This window comes from Schistocerca nitens, chromosome 4 (genome assembly GCF_023898315.1).
Source record: "Schistocerca nitens isolate TAMUIC-IGC-003100 chromosome 4, iqSchNite1.1, whole genome shotgun sequence".
Lineage (NCBI taxonomy): Eukaryota > Metazoa > Arthropoda > Insecta > Orthoptera > Acrididae > Schistocerca > Schistocerca nitens.
Window position 1 is genome coordinate 694713425 of NC_064617.1, and position 27839 is coordinate 694741263.

The window sequence follows — 27839 nt, forward strand, 5'->3', positions numbered from 1 at the left end:
TGAGAGGTGTTTAATCGTCTGGCTGTGGATCCAATCAAGCCCAGGAGCTGTGTCGGGGCAATGTGCAAGGGCATTGAGCAGTTCCCACTCTGTAAATGGGGCATTATAGGATTCACTGTGGCGTGTAGTGAATGAAAGGACTTTCCCTTCCAGCCACCGTTTGAGAGTGCAAAAAGCTGGGGGGTAATTCGCCAACGCAGAGACTCTAGCAAAGTGCTTGGAAATTGCATTTGCATCGGTAAATAACAAGCCATTTATGGTAACACCGGGAACACCTGTTGGGGTCTGGTACCTGAAAATACGTTTGATCTTTGCCCAGACTTGGAAGGTGACGTGTGGCACCCAATGGTCAAGACGTATCTCTCCCAACACTCCTGCTTCTGTTATTTGATAAGTTGGCAAACGCGAGCACAGAGCCGTTTAAAGGCTATGAGGTGCTCCAGGGAAGGGTGCCACTTATGAGGCTGTAGAGCTCGCTGATGCTCCTTAATTGCTTCAGTGACTTCCGACAACCACCAAGGGATTGCCTTATGCCAGGGTTACCCTAAAGAGCAAGAGATCATGTTTTCTGCCGCACAAACAATTGTTGTAGTCACCTGCTCAACCATCACATTGATGTTACCGTGTGGAGGAGATTCTATGGTGACAGTAGAGGTGAAAGTTTCCCAGTCTGCCTTGTTTAAAGCCCATCAGGGCAGGCGTCTGTGGGCCTGACACCAGGGCAGTGACAGGAAGATTGGGAAGTGGTCACTACCACACAGGTCATCATGTGCTCTCCAGTGGATAGATGGGAGAAGTCCTGGGCTATAATCAATAAATCAGTGACCGAGTAACTACCATGAGCCACACTGAAATGTTTGGCGGCCTCAGTATTTAAAAGGCCGAGGTCGAACAGAGATAGTAAAGTTTCGAAATCTCTGCCTCGGCCACAAGGGGTTATTGGTGTTAAAATCTCCCAAAAGTAGGAAAGGTTTAGGGAGTTGATCAATCAGAGCAGCTAATTCATTCAGGGGTACTGCACCATCTGGAGGAAGATACAGATTACAGACAGTTATTTCCTGTGTCATCCTTATTCTAGCAGCCACAGCTTCAAGAGGGGTTTGAAGAGGGGACAGTGTCACTACAGACCGAGTTTAGGAAATAAACGCAAACTCCACCTGACACACTATTATAGTCACTATGTTCCTGCAATATCCCTTACAGCCACGGTGGGCAGGGGTCCGCATTGCCAGGAACCAGGTTTCCTGGAGGGCAACGCAGATAGCAGGTGTAAAGCTTAACAGTTGCAGTAGCTCAGCCAGGCAGTGGAAAAAACTGCCGTAATTCCAATGGAGGATGACATCATCTTGAGATTGGGAAGGCATGGAACATTCAATGAGGCAGTTTACACCTCAGGGTCACCTGCTGCCACCGACTTTTTTCCTGAGCAGTCTATATCCATTGTGTCTGAGGGTCTGTTGAGATCTAGGTCCTCAGCAGATGGCAGAATCTCCACCCCATCCTCAAACGCAGAGCTTGTAGATAGTGGTAGTGTGGGTGCCACTGAAATTTCCTTGGTCTTAGGGGTCTTTTTTTTTGGATTTCTCTCGCTGCTCCTTGGGTTTTCCTGGCTGGGAGGACTTCACTGGCTCAGTCTCCGGGACTGAGGATGAGTGTGAAGCCCTGCATCCAGCTTTTTGAGCTCTTCAGACACTGGTGGGTCTCATATTTCCCACTAGCAGAAACCTGGGAAGGGAGTGACCCAAGGGACTCCTTTCTAGCGAGAGAAGGCAAAGAGGACTTATGCTTCTCAGGCTTAGAAGTGAGGACAGACGTCCACAATGATTCGGGGGAGGGGGGGGGGTATTGCTTCCGAAGTAGGTGGAAGGTGGTGCGAGAGCAACAGGGAGGGAAGTACCCCCCCCACCATCAAGGCGGTAGGTGTAGTTTTCCTGGCTCAGAGGTGACTGGGGTTGGCGGAGCTGTTGTAGCAGCGGCATAAGACAATGTCATACATACAGGATGCAGGCATTGAAATTTTCTCTTAGCCTCAGTGTAGGTCAGTCGGCCCAGGGTCTTGTACTCAATGATTTTCCTTTCTTTCTGGAGAATCCTGCAGTCTGGTAAGCAAGGCGAATGGTGCTTTCTGCAGTTGATACAGATAGGAGGCGGGGCACACAGAGTATTGGGATGTGATGGGCATCCGCAATCTTGACATGTGACAAAGGAAGTACAGCAAGAAGATGTATGGCTGAACTTCCAGCACTTAAAGCACCACATTGTAGGAGGGATATAGGGCTTTACATCACAGCGGTATAACATCACCATCAGGTAATTTATCACCCTCGAAGGCTAAGATGAAGACACTGGTGTCAACCTGATTATCCCTCGGACCCCAGAGAACATGCCAGACGAAATGTACACCTCGTTGCTCTAAATTGGTGTGCAGCTCGTCATCAGACTGCAAAAGAAGATCCCTGTGAAATATGATACCCTAGACCATATGTAAGCTCTTGTGGGGTGTGGTGGTTACAGAAACATCCTCCAGCTTGTCACAAGCGAGTAACATCTGTGACTGGGCAGAAGAAGTTTTTCTTTATCAAGACTGACCCAGATCTCATTTTGGACAATCCCTCTGCCTCCCCAAACTTGTCCTCTAAATGCTCAACAAAAAACTGAAAATGAAAGATTCCACATCAGCTCTGTAACATACACGGTACAGGGGCGAATAAGATCCGCTGCCATTCTTAGCCTGATGTTCCTCCCATGGTGTGGCCAGGGAGGGGAACAATTTGGGGTCGTACTTAAGTGTGTTGAATTGAGCTCGTGAACACTTAGAGACTGCTGGTGTTTCACCACCAGCAAGAGATGATGGACTACGCTTCATCGCATGTCATCTGCCCTGATGCCACCCACTCTGACCAGGAGCCCTCCCCACAGGCACCACCCAGCCACAGCAAAGATGCCACCTAGCAGGATGGTCATTGCCGGGAGCCCCGATGCCCCAGGGGGATGGGCATCTATCTCTTGGCATATGTGAGGAGTTAACAGCGCAGGCATCAGCAGAGCGATCCCTGTGTGGTCAGGGGGCTACAACCAACAGGGTAAATGGCAGCCCCACCACAACGGACTGGTTACCATGCAGGTGCAATGAAGTCCATGGTCATCGTTGATGCAGAAAGCGACACTGCATAGTGGATGGTGGAAAATGCTCCCAGGAAGGTGTCCCCACCCAAGAGATGGAGAATGAGCGGGACTGAAATGTGACGACGAGAAAGTGGGCTAAAGATCTCAATGCACGACAGACACAATGCACCATGTAAGGCACCCTTCCCCAGCTGGCTCACTCTTCGGGAAAATTTTGAAGAGTGGAGGTCAAACCATACAGGGGACCATCACATAAAGGGCTAAATGTGTGAAACTCCTTTGAGTCGCCTTTTATGACAGGCAGGAATACCTCGGGCCTATTGTTACCCCCGGACCCGCAGGGGGGTGCATGGATTTGTTACTCCTAAGGAAAAAGAGCCAGAGCTCAAAAACTAGAGTTAACTGTTTTCCATTTTGTATTTCTGTACACCACACACAAATTCTCTGTAACTGATTGCCTTTCCCTTATTTTATGTATTCTTCCATCCACAAATTTCCATTATTGTTACGTGTGTATATAAGTACTTATGTATGTATGTTAGTATGTATGTAAGTACTTATGTATGTATGTATGTTGCATTGGAAAGGACAGGTAAATGTAAAGGAAAAGGATGACCTATACCTGAGAGAGAAAGGAGGATACACAAATAGGCACATCGTCACTGCAGACAGTTAAATGATTGTTTAGTAATAACCTTTCAATGGAAAGGTGTGCATCTTAACAGTTACTACAGAAGTATGTAGCATTAGTTTAGAGGTTTCTCAATAGTAACACAGTAGATGAACTTACCCAAGTTTGTTAACCTGTTCTATAAGCCAACTTAAAAATGGAATAATAAACAAGCAAGTATCTTGAGTTTTGTATGCTATTCTTCAGGATTGGAAAAATAGGCAACTGATAATAGAATGCCAGACAACCAAGAGTTGTTAAGTGTTCAAAACATATGACTCCTCTGGTCTGGCAACAGTTCCATGAATTCTAAAAGTATGCTCTAACACAGCTCACAAGTGTCTGATGAGGAAACCAGCCTCATTACAATGAATGTATTTCCCATAACAACTTAACCTAGGCCAATTTGCCATTACAGCTTTGTAGACTTTCATATACCAATCCTAGGGGAAGAGGGAAGGGAATTTACTTTGCTAATTGTTTTTATTAGAGGAAATTCCAACTTTATTGGAGATTCTAAGTGATAGCACAGCACACACCCAGTGATTTCCAAAGGAATAACAAGTATGGCTAGTAAAGCCCAAGTTCCATGAAAAATATAGTTGGTTAAGTGAGATATGGACAATTTGAGAAAGTCCGCGAGTATAAAATAGCAAGATACTGTAAAACTGTTTAATGAACTATATTGGTTTCCGTGAACCATGGACAATGACCTTGCTGTTGGTGGAGAGGCTTGTGTGCCTCGGCGGTAGAGATAGCCAGGTGCAACCACAATGCATGGTTATCTGTTGAGAGGCCAGACAAACATGTGGTTACTGAAGAGGGGCAGCAGCAACATTTTCAGTAGTTGCAGAGGCAACAGTCTGGATGATTAACTGATCTGGCCTTGTAACAGCAACCAAAACAGCCTTGCCGTGCTGGTACTGCAAACGGCTGAAAGCAATGGCAAACTTCAGCCATATTTTTTCCCCAAGGGCATGCAACTTTACTGAATGGTTGAATGATGATGGCATCATCTTGTGTAAAATATTCTGGAGGTAAAATAGTCCCCCATTTGGATCTCCAGCCAGAGACTACTGAGAAGGACATTGTTATCAGGAGAAACAAAACTGGTGTTCTACAGATTGGAGCATGGAATGTCAGATCCCTTAATTGGGCAGGTAGGCTAGAAAAATTTAAAGAGCAAAATGGATACGTTAAAGTTCGATATAGTGGGAATTAGTGAAGCTCGGTGGCAGGAGGAATAAGACTTCTGGTCAGCTGAATACAGGGTTATGTATACAAAATCAAACAACAGTAATGTAGGAGTAAGCTTAAATAAAAAAGAAAAGGAGAGAGAGAGAGAGAGAGAGAGAGAGAGAGAGAGAGAGAGAGACAGAAGCTTCTACGAACAGCATAGCGAATGCATTATTGGAGCCAAAATAGACACAAAGCCTACGCCTACCAAAGTAGTATATATTTATATGCCAACTAGCTCTGCAGATGATGAAGAGATTGAAGAAAGGTATGATGTGATAAAAGAAATTATTCTGATAGTTAAGGGAGACGAAAATTTAATAAGCAAGGGGGGCTTTGAATTCGACTGTAGGAGAAGGAAAGGAAGGAAACTTAGTAGGTGAATATGGACTGGGGGTAAGAAATTAAAAAGGAAGTCGCCTGGTAGAATTTTGCACAGAGCATAACTTAATCATAGCTAACACTTGGTTTAAGAATCAGGAAAGGAGTTTGTATATGTGTAATAGGCCTGGAGGCACTGGAAGGTTGCAGTTAGATTATATAATGTAAGACAGACTTAGGAACCAGGTTTTAAATTTTAGGACTTTTTCAGAGGCAGATGTGGACTCTGATCACAATTTATTGGTTATGAACTATAGATTAAAATGAAGAAACTGCACAAAGGTACAAACTTAAGGAGATGGGACCTGGATAAACTGAAAGAACCTGAGATCATAAAGAGTTTCAGAGAGAGCATTAGGGTATAGTTGACAAGAACAGGGGAAAGAAATACAGTAGAAGAAGAATGGGTAGCTCTGAGAGATGAAATATTGAAGGCAGCAGTTAGAAAGACGAGGTCTAGTAGAAATCCTTGGGTAACAGAAGAGATATTAAATTTAATTGACGAAAGAAGAAAATATAAAATGCCATAAATGAAACAGGCAAAAAGGAATACAAATGTCTCAAAAATGAGTGACAGGAAGTGCAAAATGGCTAAGCAGGTATGCCTATAGAGGACAAATGTAAGGATGTAGAAGCATATATCACTATGGGGTGAGATAGATACTGCCTACAGGAAAGTTAGAGAGACCTTTGAAGAAAAGAGAACCATCTGTGTGTATATGAAGAGCTCACATGGAAATCCAGTCTTAAGCAAAGAAGGGAACGCAGAAAGATGAAAGGAGTATGTAGAGGGTCTATAGAAGGGCAATGTGCTTGAGGGCAATATTATGGAAGGAAGAGGACATAGATGAAGATGAAATGGAAGAGATGATACAGTGTGAAGAATTTGACACAGCACTGAAAGACCTAAGTTAAAAAAAAAGCCCCTGCCATAGACAACATTCCATTACAGCTACTGATAACCTTGGGAGAGCCAGCCCTTACAAAACACTACCATCTGGTGAGCGAGATGTCTGATACAGGGGAAATACCTTCAGACTTTAAGACGAATATAATACTTCCAGTCCCAAGGAAAGCAGGTGTTGATAGGTGGGAAAATTACTGAACTATCAGTTTAATAAGTTACAGTTGCAAAATACTAACACGAATTCTTTACAAACAAATGGAAAAACTGGTAGAAGCTGACCTTGGGGAAGACCAGTTTGGATTCCGTACAAGTTTTGGAACACACGAGGCAATACTGACCATAAGACTTATCTTAGAAGATATGTTTCTAGCATTTGTAGACTTAGAAAAAGCATTTAACACTGTTGACTGGAATACTCTCTTCAAAATATGTAGGTGGCAGGGGTAAAATACAGGGAGTGAAAGGCTATTTACAGTCTTCACAAAAACCAGATGGCAGTTACAAGAGTCAAGGGGCATGAAAGGGAAGCAGTGATTGGGACGGGAGTGAGACAGGGTTGTAGTCTATCCCCATTGTTATTCAGTCTGTATATTGAGCAAGCAGTAAAGGAAACAAAAGAAAAATTTGGAGTAGGAATTAAAATCCATGGAGAAGAAATAAAAACTTTGAGGTTTGCTGATGACACTAATTCTGTTGGAGACACCAAAGAATCTAGAAGAGCAGCAGGATGAAATTGACAATGTCTTGAAAGGAGGATATAAGATTACCATCAACAAAAGAAAAACAAGGATAATGGAATGTAGTCAAATTAAATAAGGGGGTGATGACGGAATTACATTAGGTAATAAGACACTTAAAGTAGTAAATAAGTTTTGTTATTTGGGAAGCAAAATAACTGATAATGGTCAAAGTAGAGAGGATATAAAATGTAGACTGGCTATGGCAAGGAAAGCATTTCTGAAGAAGAGAAATTTGTTAACATCGAGTATAGATTTAAGTGTCAGGAAGTCGTTTCTGGAAGTATTTGTATGGAGTGTAGCCATGTATGGAAGTGAAACATGGATGATATGCAGTGTAGATAAGGAGAGAGTAAAGCCTCCAAAATGTGGTGCTACAGAAGAATGCTGAAGATTAGGTGGGTAAATCGCGTAACCAATGAGGAGGTACTGAATAGAACTGGGGAGAAGAGGAATTTGTGGCACAACTTGACTAGAAGAAGGGATGGGTCAGTAGGACACATTCTGAGGCATCAAGGGACAACCAATTTAGTATTGGAGGGAAGCTTGGAGGGTAAAAGTCATACAGGGGAACCAAGAGATAAATACACTAAACAGATTCAGAAGTTGCAGCAGTTATTCTGAGATGAAGAGGCATGCATATGATAGAGTAGCATGGATAGCTCCATGAAACCAGTGTCTGGACTGAGGACCACAACAATACTGGTTGTAAATATTTGTTATCTGAGGATTCATATTCATAAGTATATCTATTACATATGAGATACAATTGCAGTTGTGATTATGCACCAAGCAGAGATGAGCTGTTGATAGTTTTAGTTAAGAAGGTTAAATTTAGTTTTGAACTTAAAATGTTACTTGTATATTTGTCTTTTACAATAGTGATGACATCATTTGCCTAAGAGGAGGAATCTGTAGTTAGACATGCCACTTTGGCAAAGTGATCTGTTGCACAAGCATCTGCGAAACCAACAAATGATGATCATCATGATAAAAAGTTTATTTCAGTAATGACTTGGCGTAGTCTGCTATTCAGTAGTTTGTTTTTACTTATGTGCATGCATTCTGGAGTGGATGGGTCTGCAACTCAGGTTGATAACAATCTTACTACATTTGTAGTACCTGTTGGTTGGGTGGTTTATTTTGTTGTTGAGTCCTGCCTTGGAGGTATGATGCAATAGTTAGAATCTGTTAACTTTGTCAGACAGTTTTGGAAGTAGTCCATATTAATGTATTTGTGATGTTCTGAATAACGAACAGCCTTTGTTATGCATGGTCACTGTAAATGAGAATCGAATGTACAACACATTGTTTCTGAAAAGCGTCACATTTACTTCGAGAATTTGGATACTGTATTGTACTTGAGGGTGCTCATACCAGGGGCAAGGGGTCCATGCTCCCCCCTTCCCCCAGGGTCTCAGGGAAAGGAAAAAAATTAGTGCAATCAGGTATTTGTCTTACAAAAAAATATTATGAGTCAGTATTGCGCAGGTTTTTAACAGGGACAGAGCTGCAGCTTTTTTATGGCTACTTACAAGTGGCCATTCATCTATCAAAATATGAAAAGTACTCTGTTCTGTCAAGTCTAGACACCCCCCTTCCCTCCCTACAAGTTATTGTATGGGCACCTTTAATTGTAGTCTAACTTCCAGCAATAACTGCAACACTTTGAGAAACAAAGTCTGACCATGAAATACTGCAGAGTGTGAAGAAATAACAATGTGAGCAAATGAATGAGAAATCATAGCTCCCAAAGAAACTTTACACCACCGCTTAGTACCACGATAACCAACAAAAGGAACATTAAAGCACTTAACACTTTCACACAAATGACCCTAAGATTTATGTCTTAAGTCATTTTATGGTTAAAATTACAAACTATAACTATGCTACAGCTAAAATGTTAACACAGAACAGTGCCTGGTTCATCAATGGGAAAACAAAAGTTAAAACAGACGCCCCCGGAAAAACATTAGAATCTACTATGTAGATGGATGGATATCACACAGAATCTTAAAACATGAACCACATTCAATTCATTGTTTTCCAAAATAGATGGGAGGTCAGCTGGTAAGATGACTGTGGTCCTCATATATTGAGATAAACAGTCAGTTCAAATACAGTGTACAGATCTCTTTACACCACGAGCACTGCTTAACGGTGGCTCCTGCGGCCTGAGGAAGAATCCACGCATCAGAGGAAAGTGCCTATTCTGGAGGGGAGTTAGAAGTACTTCCTCCCCTCACAGTAGCTGGACGAAGAACACCATAGCCATGACATTTGACTCACCAACCACAGCTTGTCATTCGTCAACACTAACCACTTCTCTTCGGACAGGTGCAGGATCTATGCCTCAACAGCAAGATAAATACATGCACAGGGACAGCACATTCATAAATTGTATTTTCCAAGCAGGAATCTTTAGCTGCTTCATTATCCTGCATTTCCATATGCAATGGTACCTGGCAGAAAGACACTTCCTTGCCCCGCACCCTCTAACTGGAAACGCGTGTCATGGGTGATCTGAATATAGCATTCCGCTGTGCACATGTAACGGATAGCTTGAAGAGATCTAGGGAGTTTGTGGAGATGAATAATTTGGTAGCACAGTGACACCACATCTGCTCCAGCACCCTCAAATTAGCATAACATTCAGTGTCATACACTGTGAATGTATTAGGCAAGCAAATCTTGAGAGCATATTTTGGAAATAACACAGTGCAGCCAAGTGAATTTCCCTATTTAGAACTATCAGTGTAAACTAAAACCCAATTGAGTGCTCAAATAAAACACAGAACTAAAAACATAGCCTGTGGTATAGTTCTTTTTGTACACTGAGAAATCTAAAATGATCAAGTGTATCCTTATTAAACAATGCCAGCAATTCAGAAGTGGGCTACTAGATTTGTTACTAGTAGGTTCGAACAACAAGAAAGTATTATGGAGATGCTTCAGAAACTAAGATGGGAATCCCTCGGAGGAAGGCAACATTCTTTGCAAGGAACACCACTGAGAAAATTCAGAGAACCTGCATCTGAAGCTGACAGAGTGATCTTACTGCTGCCAATGTACACTTCACATCTCTTAACATAAAACTAAAATACACAATATTTATATTGATAATGGATGTTTGTAAGCAGAAAACTCATTTTTATGGAAACAAGGATGTATTGCCATCTTCACATTTATTAATTTGTACACATTTCCAGTGAAACATTGATATTGCGTTACACCATTCCCAATAGTAAGAGAGTACTAATACACACAACATAATGACATAATGATTGCAAGAAAACACTGGTCAAAAATAGCAGTAACTTCAGTTAACTTCTTTCATTTTTTTTTGTAAAAAGCAGTAAAATAAATTACAATATATATTAAAACAGCCAAAAATGAAGCTAGCTCCCCACCCCCCTCTCCTCTCTCTCTCTCTCTCTCTCTCTCTCTCTCTCTCTCACACACACACACACACATACACACAGAGAGAGAGAGAGAGAATGCACAACACATAAAGGAACATATATTAAAACAATCTGTGCTATTTCCAATATATGTTAAAAATGGATCCCAAAGTTCTTATGTATGCAAACTATTACTTTCACATATCATTTTGGCACAAGCTTTCTACTATTCCAATTTAATTTAATATGGATTAATTTATTACTCATAACAGTATGTCATGTTTAACTCACTCTCAACGGAGATCATAATTTTAAATCACATTAGCTCATGCACAAAATTTAGCACCGGAATATTTTTCTTAACAGAGCATTGTAAAAACAGTTCACTTTTACAGGAAAGAAGTTTCATGTTGAACACTTTCTTATTCCCTAGGTAATGCATATATGATTTACAAAAAAATATGATCAAACTTTGTACATTATTTAGTTGACATATCACATGCAGCATTAAATGATATAACTATGATCACATTTGTAAAAAAATAATTTTCATATATCTTATGAATCTCCAGATATGCATTGCTTATACATATTGCACAAACAGCACTATGACACAGTTGAATGCACCACAAATGTAATGCAAAAGGACTGTCAGTGTCTCGTAAGATGCCCTTAATACAAGTAGATACATGCATAATGTGAAAGCCTTGTGAAATAAGGGGAACATTATGAAAATATAATATCAGCAAATTTTTCAGTGTATATGTTATTATATAGAAAAGATACTGACTGTACTGACAGTTGTTCCCCTTTTGTAACTGCTGTAAATCTCATAACTCTGAGATGGCCTTAAGTGTCTTTGACATGTATGTGCCCCCAAAAATGGTGCTAGTAATGCAAGTTCCACAGGACAGATTGCACTTCTCAATAATTCATATATTATACTTCACACATTTACAAAACCCAACAAAATATTTTTATTGTTATCTTTAAACCATACAAAAATTAAATATTCTTGATTTTAAATTAATTATATGAGATCTTATTGTCTTTAAACAAGAATGAAGTACAAGCAAAGGCAATGTGATTCAGTTCTACATCTATATTCTTCTGCAGAGGTTTAAATACTTTCACTAAGATGAAAATTGAAGTACAGGCGATGAAAAATAATTACCTGTTCTTTCTCTTTCCCCAAATACTGGAAATTATTAAAAATAAGATTTATTTGAAGTCCAATCCAATATTTTATGCAAGTCAAACTCTTTACGCTCACTTTAGAGGTATAAGGACCAACACTGTGAATTAACACTAATCTTAAGTCTGGCCCCAGTTTTTTTCGGTACTAACTTTTTCTTTAGATTTGCACGTGGCACAAAATCTGTACTACAATAACATTTAGCAACTGTTCCCCACACTACGAGTCACTGCCTACTGAAATACAGGAAAAATCTATGAGGTTTTCGAACACTTAATATTTTTGAAAAAAATAATGAAATTCTTTGCTCTAGTACATGGGCTTTAAGGTTTTTACAGCTTGGACTGTACTTAAGATTGTCCAATGCATCTCCACTTGTTCAACTCTTGTCTGACAACCCACATGTACATAGGAGGTACTCTACCACAAATTGCCTTGAACTGCAGAAGTTCAATGGACCTTTCACACTGCCCTAAAAGAACACAACCTCCAGAAAGGAAGTCAAAAGTAGTACCATTTAAATGTGATTGCTCAGCAACCAATATTTTAAGGCTGAAATGCTACAGCATGTAGGCCATGAAAACAAACAGCAACCACTATAGCATACATAACTTCCAGATTTTAGTTGCCCAGGACTGTACAAAAATAAATCTTGAAATCCTCAAGACAAAATTTAAGTTTTCTTCCCTCCTTCATGGTGTGGTATCTCTCTTCAGAGATCCTTCCTGACTTTCTTCTTGGCTTTCTTATCAGGCTTTGCCTCTTTCCAGACATCTGTAAAATGAATAACATCTTATATATCTAATGAAGTTTTTATATGTTTAAGTTAAAAGCTCTCTAAAACTGAGTAAAGTGCAATAAAAACTTAGCAACATACTATGATTAGTATACCAGCTCAAATATGGACAAAGAAGGAGAAAGGAACTTGGCAAGACCTGCCCAAAAGAAACAGCTTGGCAGTTCAGTCAATCAACATGCCTTGCAGGGTCATTTCAAGCTTAGACCATCACTTAACAACAGAAACTGTTGTCAGGTTGGTAGACTGCCTATCAAATTGGCATATGCAACAGCAACCTCTTTCAAACATTCAACAGTATCATGTTACATAAATCACTAATGATTTATCTCAGAGCAGTTACCTACAGTCAAGTTGATGAGCACTTTTTACAAATTACGGCTCATAGGCACCCTATAGAGAACACAACAGAAATATGGGGTGTGTTTATGGAGACAACAGGGAGGGCTGGGTCGATTGGTACAGTAGGAAACTTTCATCACATGATCAATTAGATGAAATACAGATGCAGAGAAAAATAAAAATAGAATTTTTTGAAAGACAGACATTTATAGCTATAAACTATTATCAGGCAGGTTTACAGAACAGGATAATGATGTGATAGAATTCTACTGCCTCCATAATACTGCATGTCATTTTCTGTACTATTTAACGTAACAAAGGCAATGTAAGAGCAATGTCAACATTTTTTCCCTTCATTCAATACATAAATTGGTTAAATAGTTTCACATACAATGTACAACAAAGAAGTGTGTGGAATATACATTACAGCTCATCTATTCAGTAGATTGTTCAGTGCAGTGAATATTACAGGCCTCAGTTTCTACAATTATTTTCCAGGATTTTTAATCCTTGTACTGTGCTACAGTATAATTTTTTTTCAGTTAAGATACAGGCAAACTTTTTAAAACTAAAAAAAAGTACAAATTATTACCTCCAAGTTCATCGAAAGCTACAGCATTCTCTGGCTCCACCTTCTGTTTTGGGGCAGATTTTGAAGTCACTGAAAAATTTTCAATTATTTAATTTCAGAGCACAAACTGAACAAGATAATATTAATATGCAGCTGTCTCTAATATTTGGCCTCCTCTTCTTTCAATGAGAACAGATAAAAATGTGATCATTTTTATGTAACTACATTCAAGACCTCCCCCCCCCCCCTTCTCTCTCTCTCTCTCTCTCTCTCTCTCTCTCTCTCTCTCTCTCTCTCTCTCTCTCCCCCCCCCCCACACACACACACACAAACCTACCTACCCCCCCCCCCCCCCCATCTGATTACAATGCACAGCATGTTCATGCAGTCACATGAAACTGTCAGAATAGTCCTTCCTTGGGATGATGTTCAACTTGCACGTCACATTGGCTTGAATTTCAATCATGCAGTCAACACACTGATCCTTCACATGAATTAATATTCTTGAGAATTAAATACAAAGTCAGTCAGTGCCAAATATGGTGAACATTAAGAATGGATAACAATGGGAATTTGTTTATTCACTAGCAATTGCACTGCAACTGCAGCCATGTGATCTGTCGCATTGTCATGGAGCAAGAAGAACTCCCTCCCCTTCCACTCTTGTGAGCAAACCCTCTGACTCATATTGCACAATTGATCCATGATACCCAAATAATACTGGGAATTTATAGCGGTGCTCGTGGGGACAAATTCCCTATGGATAGTGCTGCAAGCATCAATAAAAGGCAATGAGCATTACCTTCACTTTTGATTTTGTCATTTGCATCTTCTTATAAATAACGTCAAGTCTCATCACCTGTGACGAGTTTTTTCCCAGAAAGTAACTGTTCACATTTTTCATTTTAATCAACTCGTGGCAGGCAACTACACAATGTCGTCCTTATCAGAGAGTCAGGGTGTGGGGGACGAACTCTGCACACACTTCTCTCTTCTTCAAAACAGCTCTGCACGAGAGATGATTGTTTTAGAAGATCAGAAATTTTCTCAATGTTTCCATCTGATGATCTTCAGATGGGATGCACTGACCTCGCTGTCCTTGGGGGACATCGGCCCTCTTTGAAACGTTTAAACCACTCAAACACTCACACATGACAAACAGTTATCACCGTAAGCCTCTCCAATGGACTAATGTCTCAATAACCTTTTTACACAGTAAAACATGAAATCAAATCACTACTCACTGTCCCATTGCAATTTGCGACGACAACGTTGACACACTATGGCCACATATCCATTACTAAACACCAATGCTCACAACTGACTGATCAATTGCACCTCTGTTGCTTACAATTGTTAGTTCAAGCTGCCACTGTAATTACTACACTGACGTCACTTACAAACCAGGAATAAAATCAGCCTCAGAACTTTCTGGATGGACAGTATAAGAAGGCAGATGGGAGTTGATGCACAGTGGGTTGACCTTAAAATGCACTACGGGGTGTGCATATAACATCTAGAATTGACGTCCACTTTATTTTAGGTATGGTGAAGGTACTTTGAGACCATGGTGTTCATTGTGGGTAGCATAAAGCAAAGACAGAAGTATTATGTTAAGGAACAGCGGTTTTCTGAGCATATCAATCCTTCTAGGGAGTTAGATGCAGAAAGACTGGCCCAGTGTGGCATTCACGTCACTGTTGCCAGTTTCCAGGATAGGCAATGGCTGGAGCATATGGCATGGGACAGAGACGAACAGAGCACAACAATTCTCTATATCTTACATGCAGAATCCATCATGTATCTGCCTTCTTATCTGCACACCTCTACAAGAACACCGTAGTTACAGTTTTAGTGCTCAAAATCAAACTGTTTTACCTGAAAATCGCTACTACATTCTTTGATCACTGACAGATCTTAACATTGAAAGCCTCAACCAAAGTAGTTTGGTCTTGAAGGGGAGACATGTCTTACCACAGACTGACACTACAGTTCTCATCTTGGGCACTCTAGAGTAGAAGTTCTCTAAATCAGGAGTGTGGGGAAAAAAAAAAAATCATGCACATATATTCCCCATTACATTTCATAAACTATATTGAAACTTACATATTACCTAGCACTTATGTTTGCATAAGTGTGTGGTCATCTGTCGGACATGTCCGATGGTACAGACACCACAATGTTTTTGATACAGCAGCTATAAATATCAAATTTCCTTCGAAATATTTCTACGTACCTATGACAGCCATGGAAAATTCATACAGCATTGACAGTTACATACTACATTTGTGTTTGTCCAAATTTTTGCAGGCAATCATTCCCCTTAATTTCAGTCTATATAACATGATTTGGTATATTTTGAGAATTTATTGGAAACTTTCAAGTTTGTGCATAATACACTTACAATTTTTGTGCATAACATATTTCATAGTAAACTGATGGTTGTGAGCTCAGTTGCGTATCCTATTAACTTTGGCAAGAATATCTTTTTCAGATGATAATCACCCCCTAAGTGCATAAGTGTTACATAATTAATCCACCTTTTCTACTGTTTTATAATCTTTTTACCAGTTCATTCTAAGGATGTGTTTGAAAGTTTAAGCTCACAATGTAAACATAACTCAAGCAAAGTCAACTGCTGTGGGATAATACTGTGTTTGGGTACATTATAATGGTCATATTGTGTTCCAGTTGGCTACCCGTTTCAAAGTGAACACTGTCTGCATTCTACTATTATGAGTTTGTTAGATAAGTGTTTGTGAGCAAAGCCCTGATACGAAAGTGCCAGACACAATCTTCTGAGTAGCTTCAGGAAACCAGTAAATTTTGTCCTATGTGTTAAAAAACCACGTGTGTTGTAACTTCAGTCCTTAAAGGGACTTTTTAATGCTTGTACCACAACAGATCTTGAAATTAACCACAATAATTCTTTTTTAGTTTCAAGTTAAGCCCTAGCTGCTTACAGTTCAAAAATACAATGCACCAGTTGGAATGCAGCTCAATGTGAATGCATTTCTCAGACACACGTTCAGTTAGTAATTGTTCAGAAGTAGTAGGTTATCATTCTGACTGTCACCAGAATGAATTTTTACCCTGCAGTGTCATGTGCACTGATATCCCGGCAGATTAAAACTGTGTGCTGGACCGACACTCGAAGTCTGGACCTTTGCTTTTTGTGGACAAGTGCTCCACCAACTGACCTACCAAAGTGTGACTCACAACCCATCCTCATCCTCACAGCTTTACTTCCACCAATACCTTGACTCTTACCTTCTCTCCCAGGCTGTAGCTATGTCATGTGTCCACAATATCCTTTCTTCCTGGAGTGTTAGTCCTACAAGTTTTGCAGGAGACCTGTTACATTTGGTAGATAAGAGATGAGGTACTGGTAAAAATAAGGTCATGAGGACATGTCATGAGTAGTGTATGGGCAGCTCAGTTAATAGAGCACTTGCCCATGAAAGGCAAAGGTCACGATACCAGTCTCGGTCTGGCACATGGTTTTAATCTGCCAAGAAGTTTGTTTCTAACTGCAGATTATGGCACGTTGGAAGAAATGACGTCTACTGTCTGTGCTCTGAGATTGTACCTGGATTATTCCAGTGACTGGAAGACAATGTTAAGAAGACCAGCCCTGCTCACAATTAGCAGTGTTGTCCCCAGAACTATTCTGGTCCCCCTGGTTTCAAGTCAAGTGGAAGGTTTTGAACAAGAAACTCAGTGGAGTTAGCTACAATAAATTTCAAAATATAGGTTGCCTTTGATGAGTAAAATCTCAAGGATTTTTCCACATGTGCAAAGGTGTCACTCCGCCTGCAATTCTAGTAACTTCTGATTAAAACTTGTTTCACTATGATATCTATTAGATAAATGGTAATATTTCTACATATAAATCTGCACTCGGCAAGCCACTTTATGATGTGTGGCAGAGGACAGTCTGTGTACCACTGTCATATCCTCCACTATCCTGTTCCAAAAGTAAATGATGCAGAGAAAGAACAATTTCTGGTAAGCCTTCATATGAGCTCTGATACACATAAAAGGCAGCAATAGATTGCTGACTCTTCTAGAAACCGCATCATGTTGCACAAAACTCTTGTGGCATCTTTTGTGATTACTAAACAAATCTGTGATGAAACGCAATGCTCTGTTTTGGATCTTCTCTATCTCCTCTGTCAATCCCATATGTACAGGAACTAGACTGATAGGCAGTACTCAGGTATCAACCAAACGAAGGTTCTTTAAGCTACCTCCTACATCTTCTGAGGATCCTTCCAATAAATCTCAGTCTGGCCTCAATCCATTGGTGTAAAACCGAAGAATGATGTGCTGTGGTCTATTTGCCTTGACTACTTCAGTCCAATCACAAAGCTGGTCTCACATTACACATGTTCAAATCTTTTTCATTAGGCAACAGTGCATAACTGTACTGGATGCATAGGCTTGGAAACTGGCTGCTTGGCACAGTTTTAGTATCTTCGTTCTACATGAGAATCATTTACATGAAGCCAGTGGTCCTTCCGTTTACCTGGAAGTGGAGTGTTGCTCAATAATAATTGCAGCTGCTGTGACCCTTTAAATCATGCAGTATTTTCTACTACATTTAATCTATTGCAGTAATTATATTTTAGGTATGCTGAACTAAGTAAAAATATTTGGAAATATCTTCAAAAGGGTGTGAGAAAATACAATGAAAATTTCTTAAGATGAGCAACTGAAAAATTCCATGGAGAAAATAAAACAAGAACATATGACACGTAGGTACAACATTCATTTTCTTTTGATGGTAGATGAGGACCAAAACTGACAACAGAGAGAACATTTTGTAAGCATTCACACATTTAAAGAAATATTAGTATAGTTTAAGTAATGAATCACAAAACACAGATTAATTAATAATGAAAATAATGGCATACCAGAAGTAATGTTAAATTAGTTGTATGAAATCATTTGAAGAATGGTGAAAATGAATGGTATACAAAAGTAAAGTGATGGAAAGGATACTTGCAAAACTATTTTTAGAATGTCTTTGGAGAAAGTTACTTCCCCAAATCTGACCACTGCAATTGCCCTGTTAAAAAGTACTTTGCATCTATCACCAAGCTCTGCAAAATGAAGAATATACACAGTCCAGTCACATTAATATGACCACCGCCATGTTGTGTGTCAATATGCAATAACCAATCACTCACGACTGGTGGCAGCACTAACAGTGGAGGGTATATAAAGTATGTTGGGTGTTAAGTGGAAAATAGCACTGTAATGTGGAGATGAAGTGATTTACCTCTCATCAAAAATGGCATGATCAATGGCTTTTAGGTCGAGGGTGCAAGCATTTCCGAAACAGCTAAGTTTGTAAATCATTTGAGTACCACCATGGTTGAAGTATACCATGCATAGCAAAATGGCGCTATCCAAAACCAGCAGTGAGGTAACTGTTGTGCACCAGTCATAGATGACGGTTGCAGAAATGAGGACAGGCAATCTCAATGACTGACTACCCCAAAGAACCATCAGGCTACCAGCAGTGTCTCCTCAATTACCAATCAGTGAATGTTGCTGCATATGGATATAGGCAGCACCTGTACTGACTGCTGTTCATCGGAGATGAAGGCTGGAAGTTGAATGTCAGTATCACAACTGGACATCCCCCAAGTGGTGGCAGGTGTTTTTTTTTTTTTTTTTTTCAGATGAATCATGTTTTATGCTAAATCAGACAGAAGGTCGTTGGTGTGCACAGTGTGAAACGTCTGAAACCAAATACTGCAACCAGGAGGGAGCGTTAAGCTCTGGGGAATGTTTTTGTGGCACTTCCTGGGTGATCTTGCCATACTGGCACGCACAATGGATCAACAAAAGTATGCATCTATCCTTGGAGACCCATGTCCAACACTACATGCAGTTTGTTTTTTCCTCAGCACAATGGCATCTACCAGCATGACTATGCTATCTGTCACCAGCTCACAGTGTACATGCATGGTTCGAAGAGCACCAGCACGAGTTTACCGTACTCCTCTGGCCACCAAACTCCCCAGATTTAAACCTACTTGAGAATCTGAGGGACCACTTCATTTCAATCAGGTTGTTCACACCATAGATCCTCAACCAAGAAACCTTGCACAGCTGGCCATGGCACTCGAGTCGGCATGGTTTCACATGTCAATACCTTCCAGAACCTTATTGACTCTTTCTGCATGTCTCGCAGTGGTCCATGCTGCAAAAGGTGGTTATTCAAGTTTTTGACAGGTGGTCACATTAATGTGACTAGACAATGTACTTATTAAAATTGTCTTCAACAAAACAGCAAATCATTAGATATTAACTGAGAAAAGGAACATTCTACATTTGGAATAACATAGCACCATCTTTACTAACAACCAGACAGAAACAACACATTTCTTAAATCTATACGGATATTGAAGAATATATGTAAATACTACTGATTCTATTACAAATCATCAGCACAGTACAAAATTCTGAACAAAAGGAGGAGTTTAGGAGGAAGTTCTCAACTCCTTAAAAATGGAAAGCAAAAAAGAAATATGAGCCCATAGAACATATATAAACCACCTTTGTTTACTGATTTGCTTTAGTATGGATAAAACTAAACAACAAATAAACTTAATACAAGAAGTCCGACAGTAGGATTGAAAGTCAACTACAATAATACAAAAATTGGGTACAAGGAACAAATCAAATGAAAGTTGTATACATTGCCAGTGAAGTTATATGATCAGTTGAGGAGTTTTTGTATTTAGCGCAGGTGAAGATGATGACTGTATAGATAAAGAAATAAACAGAACACTAAAAATTATCTGAAAGGGTTATGGGAAACTAAACAGTGTTTTGAAAACCAAGTCTAAAATTTGCATGAAACATTAAATTTACAATTAAAGTGTAGAACCATTTCTGACATATGCTAATAGAACATTTTGGGAATTACTAGAAGAGACAGGAATGAAACAGCTCAGCAACTGGTTACAGACTACTCAACTTATGAGATGCAGCACAAAGACTAGCTCACTATGATTGCACAATACTCAGAACAAACATCTTTACTTCACAGTTATCTCCATAAACAATAAACAGTTTGTAACAGAACATAAACTAAATTCTTACAGACTTTACAGTAGAATAAGCATTTAGTATATTCAAATGCAAAATTAAGCAAAAGCTTCCATAAAGTTAGTATGTTAACCAGCAACTGTGAGAAAACGGTAAAGAATGTTTATCATGTCTAGTTTAATTCCAACACTAACTCAGGAACATATATTGGGGAACTCAACAGCAGCTATTCATAGTTCCCAGTTGCAAAGAAACCAAACCACGAGATTTGTAAACCAATCTCAGGTATAATTTATTCCTTCCTTATTATGTACATAAATTACATAACTCCTCTGTTACTTAAAATAATGTAAATAGTTAAGGGCAACTGCCAACAGCCTCGCCACAGTGGTAGCACCGGTTCCCATCAGATCACTGAAGTTAAGTGCTGTCAGGCTGGGCTAGCACTTAGAAGGGTGAGCATCTGGTCTACCGAGCACTGTTGGCAAGCAGGGTGCACTCAGCCCCTGTGAGGCAAACTGAGTAGCTACCTGACTGGGAAGTAGTGACTCCAGTCTTGTAAACAGACATATGGCTGGGAGAGCAGAGAGCTGACCACATGCCACACCATATCCGCATCCAGTGAAGCTCTTGGGCTGAGGATGACATGGCTGCTGGTTGGTACCATTGGGCCTTCATGGTCTGTTTGGGTGGAGTTTAGTATAGTTAAGGGCAACTGACTATTAAAGCAAATTGATATTTGTGGCCCTACTACGATACACAACAGAAACTTCTATTTGACCTATCCCAGCAATTAGTGTATCACAAATTTACTTTTCACATGGGAGTAGAACATTATGAACTCTCTGATATTATAATCTTTAGTGTAACATTCAAAGCATCAATGCCTGCATTATATAGATTCATATTTAAGTATATCAGGTGTGATCAAAAAGTAATTTTCATTTTTCACAGTAATCCCCCTGAGACATAATACACTTGTGCCAATGCTTTTTCCAATCTTTTAAGTACTCCTGGAACTCACTTTTCATTATGGTGTTCAGCTTCTTCAGCATTTCTTTTTTTTTATCTCATAAACGGGGGCAAAGCGGCGTTCTGTCATGGGTCTCTTCAGCCTGAATACAAAGAATGCACAGGGGATTATGTCTGGCGAATGCGGTGGCTGAGACAACATAATGGTATTGTTTTTTGACAAAAATCATGAAGCACTGAAATGTGAGCAGGATCATTATCATGATGCAATTTCCAGGAGTGGTTTAGCCACAATTCTGGTCTTTTTCTTTGGACTGCTTCATGCTAATAAAGCATAATTTCCAGATTGTATTCCTTACTGACCACAAAACTATACAGTAGGAACTCATGATGCACTATCCCATTGTAATCAAAGTAAACAGTGAGAAGAACCTTCACATGTGATTAAACTTGTGGAATTCTTTTCGATCTTGGCTCTTCATGCAGTTTCCATTGGGACAATTGGACCTTGGTTTCAACATCCTACCATACACCCAAATTTTGTCACCTGCGAGAACCTTTAGAAGCCCTGGATCGTTGACTACTTCAGTCAGCAATTCCTGAGCAATGTTTATGCAACTGGTTTTGGTCAAAATTCAACAATTTGGAACAAACATGTTTCATGCCAAAAACATGCGAAAAAAATGTTTGGCATGAGGCAAAAAAGGATATGCCGACATCATCAGCAATCTCTCTGATGGTGATTTGGTGATTTTCCACAATCATTTTTTTTTACTTCATCAATAATTGATGTGTTAGGGCATCCAGGGAAGTCATTGTCTTCAACATCTTCTCAGTCCTTTTTGAAGCTCTTAAATTCTTGTCTTACTCATAGTAGATTCAGTAAAAGCCACAGTCACCATTTCAATTGCAATACTGTACTTTCATTCATGGCTCTGAGCACTATGGGACTCAACTGCTGAGGTCATTAGTCCCCTAGAACTTAGAACTACTTAAACCTAACTAACCTAAGGACATCACACACATCCATGCCCGAGGCAGGATTCGAACCTGCGACCGTAGCGGTCTTGCGGTTCCAGACTGCAGCGCCTTTAACCGCACGGCCACTTCGGCCGGCTTTCATTCATGTTTCAGGCATAATTTAACAGAAATTCTAAGAACAACCTTTTTTGAAAGTAAAAATACTCCGAGCACTCAAAAACAAGTATAATCTTTTAACTGTCAACAAACTAAATATTCAAAATAGCTGAAAATGAAAACATATCAGAAACATGTGTACCAACAAGACAAAAAAAATTTTTGAACATTGGATGTATAAATCCCACAACTTTAAAAAATTTTCATTTTTTTTTTATCATCACACTATGTATAAAGTGTATTATAACACAATGAAAGAGGTTAGAGCACTACTCACCATGTAGAAGCAGCATTCAGAAGCAGATGGACACATTGCAGTAGATAATAAACTATTGGTCACACACACACACACACACACACACACACACACAGAGAGAGAGAGAGAGAGAGAGAGAGAGAGAGCCCAGTATTCTGAACCAAAGTGGAAAATGACACCACCTTTTGATTCTTTTAATTTATACACCTGACAACTCAGATGGCAAACATACATTAGAATATAAGTGGTTAAAAAGGGGCTTTTCCATCACGGCCATCCAAGGTTCAGGACAATGTGCACAAAGTGGCGAGAGATCTCCACTTAACAAATGGCAATGACTTAAGTGACAGTGCCCAATACACAACCTAGCTAAAACGATCTCCTAATGGCGAGAGGGCCGAAAGGAGTCAGCCAAGCCACTGGAAGAGGTTTAATTCGCCAGAGCTTGTTCCCATGAGAAGAAGCACAGTGGTGATGCCAAAGTGACAACCCCTGCTGACATACGACAACACAGAGATCCTCAGAAGGAATGGAAGAACTAGGGGGCTGCGGTAGGACGACTACAGCCTTGGCAGCAGTCTCGTTTCCTGTCCGACCGACATGACCAGGAAACCGTATAACCATCACAGTGGGTCCCTCAAGAGTGAGCAAGTGGAAGATTTCTTGGACCTGTTGCACTAAGGGAAGGACTGTGTACAGCACACAAAGCCTCTGAAGGGCACTAAAAGAATCGCAGCAGGTGACAATTGAAAACACTGTCACGGAATGTACTGTGTGGTTTGATACAGGCGAAGAGCTCTGCTGTAAATACTGAGCAGTGGTCCAGAAGCCGATACCAAAAATCATTGGTGTCAATGATGAAGGCACACTCGACACCACTGTCAGTCCAGGAACCACCAGTGTACACAAAGGTAGTATCGCTAAGTTCCATGAGAAGGTAGAATAACTTACAGTGATAGATCGAATCTGGTGTAGTTTCCTTAGGAAGTGAATGAAGTCCAAGATGAACATGGGCCACCACACGAAACCAAGATGATGAAGGGTTCACACCCACTGGGAAAGACGCAGGTAGCGTGAAGTTAAGCTCCTGGAGCAATAGCTGAAAGCATACTCTAGAAGGTAACAGAAGAGGGCGTGTCACATGATGGTGGTCAAAGGAGTCATTGAACCACTGGGCATAGCATGGGTGGCCAAGCATGGCAGACAAATGGCATATGACAGGAGAACATCGCGCCAGTAAGACAGCAGTAGTTCGGCAATGCTGCACAGAGATTAAACTGGGTTAGTGTAAAAGGCACCTGCATCCAAACTGACTCCATGATGGTGGATTGTATTTAGATCACATAAGATGGACGGATGTGCAGATGCATAAACTAAACACCCATAGTCTAGTTTCAAACAGGCAAAGGATTGGTACAAAAAGAGGAGGATGGTCTGATCTGCGCCACAGGACGTACCACTGAGGACATGTAATACATTGAGGAACTGGGTACAGCGGGTGGCCAGGTAAGACACGTGGGAGGACTAAGAACATTTTCTATCAATCATGAGCCCCAGGAATTTTCTAGTTTCAGTGATGGAAGAGCAAAAGGGCCAACATGTAAAGATGGTGGAAGAAACCCATTGCACCACCAGAAATTCATACAAATGGTTTTGTCAGAGCAAATGCGAAAGCCATTGTTGACACCCCATGAGTAAAGACAATTGAGACACCGCTGAAGATGCCACTCAAGGAGACAAGTCTGTGGAGAACTGCAATAGATCGCAAAATCGTCAACAAAAAAGGAGCCATCAATGTCCGGTGGGAGTTACACCAAAATAAGGTTAATGGGTATAGCCAGGAGATCGAGGCTCACGACAGAGACCTGAGGCACCCGTTTTCCTAGATAAAGATGTCCGACAAGGCAGAATCCACACATATCTTGAAAACTCTGCTTTTTAGAAATTCATGAAGGAAATGGGGCATGCAGCCTTGGAAGTCCGATGTGTAGAGAGTATGGATGGTACTAGTCCTCCAGCAGGTGTCATAGGCTTTCTCAAAATCAACAACACATGGCCACGGTCTGGTATTTCTACAGAAAACCCATTCATGACATGGGTTGACAAGGTAATGAGAGGGTCAACTGCAGAAAGGCATGCTCAAAATCAACACTGTATAGTGGTTAGTAAATTGTGAGATCCGAGCCACCATACTAGCCAGGCATGTTCCATCACCTCACACACACACACACACACACACACACACACACACACACACACACACACACACACACACACACACAGCTGGTGACAGAAATTGGTCAGTAGCTTACCAGGCTTAGGTATGGGAATGACAGTGGCTCCATGCCAGCATCTGGGAAACACTGCATCTGCCCAGATGCGATTGTACATATGAAGGAGAAAGTGCTTGCCTGCAAGAGAGAGGTGCTGCAACATCTAAATGTGAACACCATCTGGAGCTGGGGCAGAAGATCAGGATTAAGTGAGAGCATGGTCCAGCTCCGTCACACAGCATTGTAGGACTAAGGATTCTGAGAGGAGAAGGGTTTCACCCAAGCCTACTCCACTCATTTTTGATGGGGAAGACAGGCTGAGAATGGATGGAGTTCAAAATCTCCGCAAAATAGCAGCCTAAGGCATTGGAGATAGCAACTGGGTCCACAATGACGTCATCTGCTATGGTCCCAGAGAGCCATCGGAGGTTGGCCCACACAATGGACGAGGGAGTGGAACTGTTAAAAGAATTAGTAAATGAAATCCAGCTAGATTTTTTGGTATCCCAAATAATGTGACGACACTGTGCACACAATCGTTTATAACTAATACTGTTTGCCATTGTAGAACGATGGTTAAAAATGCAGAGAGCATGTCTATGTGTGAATTGCATTACAGCACACCTCAGTCCACCAAGAGACCGGGCCACAGCATAGTGAAGATGAATTGTGAGGAACAGAACATTCTGCGGTGGTTGGATAACGTCTCTAATATATTCTGCCTACTCGTCACAACTGGGGAAATGTACATTGAAGGTCACAAGGGAGGAGTAAAGCTGCCAATTGGCCTTAGAAAGCTGACAATTGAGTTTACACATAAGTGGGTAGGAGTCAGCAACCAGATAGCATATGGAAAAATCGTCGCTCAAATATGTGTCAGAGAGAACAGACCACTCGAGACAATGGGAAAGCTGGGCTGTGCAGAACAAGAGGTCCAAATGGGAATAGGTTTTCGTGGAATCTGAAAGGAATGGGTGCTTCAGTGTTAAGGCAAATGAGGTTGAGTTTACTGAGAAGGTCAGCCAAGAGGGCACCTCTTGGACGGGTTCTGGAAGAGCCCCAAAGGGAATTGCGAAAATTAAAGTCACTGAGGAACAAAAAGGGAAGAGGGAGTTGCCCAACAAGATGGAAGCAGTCTGCCCTGGTGACACCAAATGACAGTGGGATGGAGACATAACAGAGAGAAAATGTGAAGTAAAGAAGGAAAATGTGGACCGCAACAGCTTACAGGTGGGTGTCCAGTGAGACTGTTTGACTATGAATGTCATCCAGATGAGAAGCTTTGCTGCCCCATGGAATGGAATTCTGTCTTCAGGGAAGGTCAAAACAGACTGGGAAGAAATCCAAGAGGTCAAAGCGAAAGTGAGGACGCAGTTTTGTTTCCTGGAGGCAGAAATCAAGTGGATGCTGCAATTCCAAGAGTAGCTGTAATTCCTCCTTGTTTGATCTAATGCCGCGAACATTCCATTGGAAGACAGTCATGATGAGGAAAGGGGAGGAAGGAAAAAATGAAAGGTTATCACCTCAGCAATTGCTGAGTGCCAGCCTGCGAAGACTCACTGCTGCAGCATGCAGAGGCTGGAGGATCCCGCTCCACGAGATCTACAGAGGCATCGGCACACTCTGGTTCAGTCTGTGGATTCCAGGGCAAAAAAATGGTTGGCGGTGCACACTGGCAAAATGGAGGTCAGCCAGGTGAGGGTATGATGCGGCAACACCATTAAAGAGAATCTCTGACTCAGCAAAGGAGAAGACTGTTTCTCTTTGATTGATTTCTGAGAGCCTTTGTGATTGGAAGATGAAGACTGAAATGTTTGTTGGCTGGAGGAACACGAGTTGTCTTCATGGGATTGCTCCTTTCGTCCTTTATGGCCTGCCAGTTGTGATACATGGGATTTTGTTAGTGGGGGTGAAGATTTGATGGCTTATTGCACAGCTGGAAGAGAAGAAGACAGGGGTTCCATCACGAAACTGGGCAATCTTATAAATTGGAGTGCTGAATTTGAGGTCACAAGTCTGCTTTGCCACATCCTTTGTGGAGGTAGGCATAGCAACAATGGTACTGTAAGTGCCAGACAGTAAAATTTAGGGCTTTTGACTAGCCAACAACTTGCGAGCAACAGGGTAAGGTACTTTTTCCTTCACCCAGATCTCCTGGATAGCCCACTTATCAACATGCACAGGACACTCGTGGGACGAAGCGGCATGGTCTCCATCACAATTAATACAGCAGGAAGAAGGAAGTACGCAATCACCCTCTGAGCATTCCTACCAGAAGTAACATATTTGGCAGTGAGTATGGTTGTAACATTGACACTGATAGCAACGCATCGGGTCTGGAACGTACGATCGGACTGTGATGACTTCACAGCCTCCTTCCATCTTCGATTGGAAACACTGCTCGATCAAAAATGAGAAAAAGGGTACGCATAGGAACAAAGTGGTATCAACCATTTTCATTACCTGATAGACTGCAGTGACGCTCTGATCCAAGAAGTAAGTTTGGAATCCTCCCTCCATCAGACCATCAAGCAGGCAAGCATAAATCACACCACTCAAAGAATTCAGCATTCAATGGGCCTTGAAACAAACAGGATAGTTGTGGAGGAGAGAAATTGTGTGCAGGTTGAAAACTGCTATTGGCCTTTAAAAGAAAAGTACCATTATATAAACGAGATTAACATTTCACAGGGCCAGCAACTTTCTGAATAATAAACGGATTAATCTTAGCAAAGGACAGACCTCCTTCGGATCCACGAGGAACTGAGGTGCAG

The 27839-nt window shown here is 40.9% G+C and overlaps 1 protein-coding gene across 1 annotated transcript in view; it reads right to left on the bottom strand.

The window, feature by feature from the left end:
* Nucleotides 1-10225: 10225 nt before the first annotated feature.
* Nucleotides 10226-27839, bottom strand: part of LOC126251976 (cylicin-1-like) — a 73159-nt gene continuing 55545 nt past the window's right edge. The window contains exons 6-7 of the mRNA XM_049952748.1: nt 13384-13452; nt 10226-12427 (exon numbers count right to left, since the gene is read on the bottom strand). Of these exons, the coding sequence (XP_049808705.1) occupies nt 12366-12427; nt 13384-13452 (131 nt within the window). The 3' untranslated portion in view covers nt 10226-12365. The remainder of the gene's footprint in view (nt 12428-13383; nt 13453-27839) is intronic.